Genomic DNA, 7,332 nt, shown 5'->3' on the forward strand with positions numbered 1-7,332 from the left:
AAAAAAAAAAAAAAAAAAAACTTTTCTTAGTTTTTATTTTAGTTATAAAATTCTTATAATCTTATGAATAATCTTATATAACCTATGGAGTTACATTCATCAAATATTTATATTTCTTTCATATTATTATAATTAATAATGGTATATTCTTGTAAATAAAATAAGCATTATATTTGATACATCAATACAAAATTCATTTGATTATGCATGAATCTCAACACATGTTAGAAAAAAAATTTAGGTCAAAATAACTATCATTTGAGTTTTGATTATGACAAATTTATGGTCAAGCCGAACATACCCATAACATAAGCCTAGGGGACGTTAACAATAATTCAATCAAAGTCAAAATGAGCCCAAATCAAGAACTTGAATTATAATGAGAAGCTTGCAAGCATTAATTGAATGGACAAATTATATCACATCTCAACGAAAAGAATTCACTAAGTCTATGATCACTTAATTTTGAGGTCAATAAGACACTTACATATTTAAAAAAAAAATCTTTGATTAGAAGAGTCAACGCAGACCATCCCGATAAAATATTTTACAATTTTGGCTAAATATGAATATTTTCTTAAAGCAAAGGAGGGGGAGGAAGAAACCAATACTAAATATACACTCTTAGAGAAAACTTAAAGCTAAGGACCATGAACGATCATTACTGACCTCCACTAATGACTTTTATAGCTCAATTATTGTTCTACTGTTCTTATAGCTCGATTATTATATCTAAGCTATTGTTGTATGATCTCTATAACTCATTCAAAACTCTATAGCATCATCTTCACCACGTAGAAAAATGGCAAAACTATACTACTTAAATATATATTGGATTATCTTTATTAGGCCGGACCCCATCGTGTCTTTTTCAAGATTTTTCTTCAGTTAACATTTTATTTTATTCATGTGTGTACTGAATTTTCGTGCAATACTAAAATATTAATTTGCCACTCTGCTATATAAATTTAACTTATTAGTGGCAAAACTTTAGAATCTTTTACGGGAAGTGATTTTAGCCTTGGGTATAAACCTCATTGCAACATGCAAAGCATAATGAGACATGAGACACGAAGAAGAAAGCCTAACTACTGTACTACAAAGACTTCTTCAAATTTTATTTGCAATTAAATAATGTCAGGCCCATTAATTAGACCCGCTCACTGGAAACTAATATTCGATAAATGCCCAAAAAGAATAACAACATGTGGACTTTTCGGCCAACCCTATTTATGCTGACCAAGACCCGCATCTTGTCTTGTTCATAAGTTTCATTAAGCCATTAGTTGTCGGTAGAAATCAAATAATTATAAAAGTAATATATTTTTAAATCTATTTTTCAACATCTCATACGAATGTAAGAATTCATAAAAATTGAATTCATATATTTTACTTTGAGCATTTACATGCATGCCCCCCAATCCTGATGTATTTACATATCAAACACCTAAACTTTGCTTTTGAACATTTATATCATGCATGCGCCCCAAATCCTGATGTATTTACATCTCGAAAGCCTAAACTTTGCTTTTGTACATTTATATCACCCAAATTTTTCATGTCACATTTAAGTTCACCTATTTGTAACTTCTAAAAAGTGAAATGCACATTTTCAATGCATAGATAGTGGTATATATGTAAAAACTAAATTTTAGATGAATGATATGTGTAAATACATAAGAATTCATAGATGTGTGAGTAAATCTCTTTTGGTTGAAGTTTGAATATTTTTATTATGGCACATGCATACATATAAAATTGGCAGTTAAAAGTGTCTTATATATATATATATATAGTGAAAGAAGGCGGCAAGACTAAGCTGCTAAAGCCCCCAAATGCTATTTTCCAACGATCAAATCATTGAGAATGTAAAAAAAATGAAAGAAGGTGCTAGTTTGGTAAATTACAAAATCTTGAGTGTTATCAATGTAATTGCCCCTTTTTTATTCTAAGAAATTGGAATAAAAGTAAGTGGTCATTTGGTTTATATTTTGTATTTTGAGTGTAATGTAAATGAATAATTAGGAATTTTAAATATTTAATAGTTTGATTGGTAAAAATAAATTCAAAATTCATCGTATCTTCTCTATTTTCTGATGTGATGTGAAATATTCGAGTGGCACCAATGTAAAACACCAAAGTTGAGGTATTGATATGTAAATATATAAGAAATATGTGGTATGTATGAAAATGCACCACCCCCCACCCCCCCTTCTCTCCTTCATCTCCTTCAAACCAAACCAAGCCTAAAATCTCCTGCCGCTTCATCCGGCATCAGATAAGACATCCCCAACCACCATGAAAGCGATCTCTCTCAACTTCTCAGGCATCATAAAGCTCTGAAATCCTCACCCTCCTTCTCGCTGAAACAAACCCCCCATCGCCATGGAAGAAGAATTCAGCTTCCCAGCCTTTGCAGCAGATCAGCAGAAACTCTCCACTTACCCTTCCTCCCCCTTCCCCTCCCCTCTCTTCTGCCTCCTCCCCACTCCTCCCAACCCTAAATCCCAAGTCCTCCAAGACTACCAGCGAAGCAGAAGCTTCTCATGCCTGGAAGATCTGAAGCTCAGAGACGAACGGAACTCCAATGATGAGGAGAAGATGGATATGCTGTGGGAAGACTTCAATGAGGAGCTCAGCCAGATTTCCAGCCATGGAAAAGCTGGAGTGGATTCCTCTAAATTGGAGGGGAAGAAGAGCCGTGGTGTAAGAGAACTCTCTTGTGTGAAATCTGTTAATCATCAGAGGTCCGGACTCGTGATGATTTTCAATGTGTTTAAGAAGCTGATGTTTGTGCAGAAGAACAGGAAGAAGAGAACTTCTTCATCTCTTTATCACATGTAGTACAGACTCATAGATTATCTCAAATTGCTGTGTAAATGGATTTACAAAATATATATATATATATATATATATAATTTTGTTTGGAAACTGAAAGATTCTGTATCAAGTTGCTTAGCTAGGCTGCAAATGAAGTCCAGTTGGAAGCCATGAAAAGAGACAAAAAGAAGATGCATGATGTATGCCTTCCAACTACCAGTAATGGTTGGTTAAGCATTGGTTAAGCTAATCATGATTAAATGCACAAAGGTTAAATCTCACAGTTAAGAGTTTGACTGTTAATAGCTTTAAGGGGCTGTTTGGTTGCCTATTTTAGAAGCATAATGCAAATGAAATGCATGATTTTTTTTAAATTTCAGCATTTGGTTGAATTAAACTTAATGTAGTGTGAAATTTTGATGTATTCAAGATTTACATTTTAGGTTAGTTGGTGAATTTGCAAATCTGTAGTTTGCTGTAAGTAGATTTAACTCCTATAATGTCAAAGAACTTTTAAGATTTACTTGGTCAAAATTTATTAAATTAATATTCCCAATTAGATGCATTTGGGGGCAACAGTGGGGGCAACAGTAAGCTGTTGCGCCGCACTTTTTAGCATTTAGCAAAACTGTGTTTAGTCTGTTTTTTTCAATAAGCAAAGGTCGGAAACTGTGTTTTGCAATCTGATATGGCTAAGTGGGGTGGCTGCTAGAAAACTGCGATCTGACTTTTTGAAAATTCAAAAAAAAAATTATAATAACCACTGTAGCTTTTTTAACAGTAGTTTCTTCTACGGCCACCCAATGCATATGTATTTACATATACACCTCCCAATCTTTCATATCACCTCAAACTCTACCAATATGTTAGACTTTTAAAAAGTGAAATACAACTTTTCATTTATAGAAAAAGTGGGATATATGTAAAACGTGAAGTATAGATGTTAAATATGTAAAAACATAGGAATTGAGTGGTATGTATGTGAATCTTTCAAAATAGTATGCATGTTTATGGATTTATAGTTTAAGATTGAATTCGTTCAATTTATATATATAGAATATAACATTTACATTTTACACAGCTGTCTTAAAAGTAAAATGAAAGCATTATTGATTTGGTTTTTCAGAAGGCCGGCAACCAACAACCAGACGGAAATACAAGGGAAATAATTCCAATTTCGGATAAACAATTAATTATATTATTGAGAAGCATATTCTTCAATATCATATGACACCTAATCAAATATTATCCTTAATATGTAACAAATAAAAATAAAAAAAATTCAATTGATCGAACACAAATATCGAAGCATTTTGAATTAAATAACTTCTATATTTAACATCGATTATTAGTTCTTGATTTTAAGATGAAGAGTTGTAAAATAAAGAATACAATAAAACAATATAATAGAATTAAATGGAGGCACCTGAAAGAGATAAAAAAATTTATTTTATGAGTAAATTTTAAGATTTTAACATTTGGAATATTCATAAAGAAACTAATTCTTAGTGAGATAAAGTAACAAACACTATTAAACAAGTAATAAAAGATGTACTTAGAGAATCAAAAGGAAAAATTTTTATAAATAAAAATAGTTTGTGGTTGAATAATAATGTGTAATAAAAGATAAAATATAAGAAGTTGTGTTATCAAAATTTATTTAAATGTAAAAGCATAGAGAACTGAGAAAAATATGAGACGGTCTGTAGGGAGTCTGAGAGAACCATTTGTGATGCTAAGAAAATTTTACTTATCGCGATTTTTATAATAGCAATAAGTAAAGCGTATTAAGTGTTGCAGAGATGAGAATGCTTGGGTGGATGACTGGCTTAACCCTTAGTGACAAAATGCGAAACGAATTTATCCATGAAAGGATTGGTGTAGCTCTAGTTGCAAACAAGATTAGAGAGGGTCATCTGGTTTGATCAAATCAAACATCGACCATATGATGATCCAGTTAAGAGAGTAAATGTTTTAGCTTCAACTTATGTTAAGAAAAGCAAAGGTAGACTTGGGCATATTGTATAAAAAATGATCTTAATCTATTAGAATTAAATGAAAATATGACACTCATTAGGACACAATGGAGAAAAAAGGGATCATGTAGCCGACCCCACTCAGTGGGATAAAGGTCTGTTATTGTTGAGTTGTCGTTGAACTTTATATTCAAATTCAATATTATGAAGTTCTCATTTTAGCAAATTTATAGCCAAGTTGAATAGCTAAAAAGATGAACCCAATAATAACAAATCTGATCCACTTCGAGCACAAATTGACCCAAATGAAATACTTTAAGTATAGTTGAGGCATATTTCAACAATCAAACAAAGTCCAAAGCTTGCATATTTATAGTCAAATTGAGTGTCTTAACAAGACAAATCAAACAAACATAAGATCACTCAATTTTGAAACTATTAAAGCATTTAAATACACAAAACTTCTTTATAGTTAAAAGAATTATCATAAATTGTTCGATAGGAGTGTTGAGAATTTGATCCAATTTATTAAAATGTGACTCTAAAAAACAATAAGTAAACCCTGATCCTACACATAAGGGATGAGCCTCTAATTTGAAGAGACCTTGAAGATTTGAAGAACACTAAAGTTTTGCCCAATGATCAATGCTGAAAATCATCAGCAAGTCATCAGCCAACTATCTTCGCCCGACCATTGTCATCCACATCACCTGACTGTCATCGCTCAATAATTGTTATTTGACTGTTGTCGTTTGACCATCATTATCAATCGCCATCATCCCACCATTGTTGCTAGAACACCACCGTTCGACTGCCAACTTCGGGTCTGTTTGGGGCAGCTGCAGTTTATCCAGCTTCTGCTGATAAGCAGCTTATCCTGATAATCTGCTGATGAGCAGCTGATCCGGATAAACTGTCTGACTGTTTGGTTGGCGCTTATGGAAAACAGCTGGTTGTGAAAAATTGACCATTTTGTCCCTGTTCTGAATAAGCAGTTTAGCTGTTTGGTTAGTGCGTTTTGTAAACAACTTATTTGAAATTTTTTTTCATTATATAATCTGTGCAGCAGAATCTGTTCTTTTCTAAACAAAATTAAAGATAACTGTTCAGACAAGAAAATATCAAAAAGTTGATTTATATTCATATAACTAAAATATATCCGATCACATCAAACGAATATGTTACACATACAAAAGTCAAACGCATATGTACATACTAAACAAGTGGAACAAAATAAATTTTCACATTTCTATAAAATGACTGCATCAAGACAGCTATTATGAGCATAAGCTTCATAATTTCACCAACCCAATAAATAGAGATTTCAGTTTTCCACATAATGAGCATATTCTCTCAGATTTCCATAAAACAAGATTGAGAAGAACCTCAACACACACTTGCAGGCATGCCATCCAATTCTTTGTGCATTTACATATCTAGTACTTATTTTTACATCTATAAGGCCCGGTTTTTTTATGGCATGTCCAAAAAAGTGAGCAATATAGTTTTTCATGCTTGGGTAGAGTGGCATATATGTAAACATCGAGGCTTAAGTGTTAGATATGTATGTTCATAGGAATTGTGTGGTATATGTTTGTAAGTATTTCACTCCTTCTCTACCTTTTGAAGACAAAGCAGATAGTTGAAAAGAAATACAAGGCACAGCATGTACAGGAGCATTCTCACACATGTACACATTTGGAAAGGCACAGCATATACAGGAGCATTCTCACACATCAAGCACATATCCATTTGATGCCTTATATAAGCACAAATTCAATAATTAGATTGTTAGTTCTGAAAACTTCATTTGAATACTACGCAATGGGAAGACCACTTCATAATCTTTGTTTGAAACGTGAATCGTATAACTCCAATAGATCAACTGTCTGTTCTGAGTGTATAGCTTATCCATTTTGCAAAAACTAACTGTCAATCTCAACATATAATAGTATCAAATATAAAATATAAGAATTTATGTGGTATGTGTGTAAACTGCTTAAAAGACTAACACAACTTCAAGCCAACCAAAGGCAACAGTGCCTAAAGAATACATTATTCATGATGCCAAGAAAATCATCTATATGTAAGGCATATAATAGATTCTCCTTATCATACAGATAAGCATGCAATACAAGTATAGGGAATATATCAAAACTAGCAAGACTTCCAAATTCCAAGTAGCAACTTTCAAATCTTCACAAAAGAAAGGGTATCACACTTCTCATATTTTCGCAGTGATAACATGTATTTTATGCCTTTGCTGATATCATGACCGACTGATATCATCTGCTATTTGTTCTCGTAAAGTCGCCATCTCTGATGCACCTTCACCCTCTCGAATGCATGCATCTTCTGAACCAAACTCTTCATGTATTGAACGTCCCACATGATATTTAAATGCTTCAGGTGGGATTTGAATTGAATCTTCTAAAATGGCAAACTCCGTATCCGATCTGGAAGGGTGGCGTCGGATGAAATTGTGTAGCGCCATTGTGGCAACAACTATTTGTACTTGCTTTGGAAAAGGGTATGA

The 7,332-nt window shown here is 32.7% G+C and overlaps 1 protein-coding gene across 1 annotated transcript; it reads left to right on the forward strand.

Moving 5' to 3' along the window:
* The first annotated feature begins 2,119 nt into the window (after positions 1-2,119).
* Positions 2,120-2,898, forward strand: LOC110035554. Its single transcript, XM_020739804.1, has one exon. It carries the CDS (start codon positions 2,386-2,388, stop codon positions 2,842-2,844), a length of 459 nt encoding a protein of 152 aa, XP_020595463.1. The 5' UTR covers positions 2,120-2,385; the 3' UTR covers positions 2,845-2,898.
* Positions 2,899-7,332: the final 4,434 nt, after the last annotated feature.

Source organism: Phalaenopsis equestris, unplaced genomic scaffold (assembly GCF_001263595.1).
Source record: "Phalaenopsis equestris unplaced genomic scaffold, ASM126359v1 Scaffold000002, whole genome shotgun sequence".
NCBI lineage: Eukaryota > Viridiplantae > Streptophyta > Magnoliopsida > Asparagales > Orchidaceae > Phalaenopsis > Phalaenopsis equestris.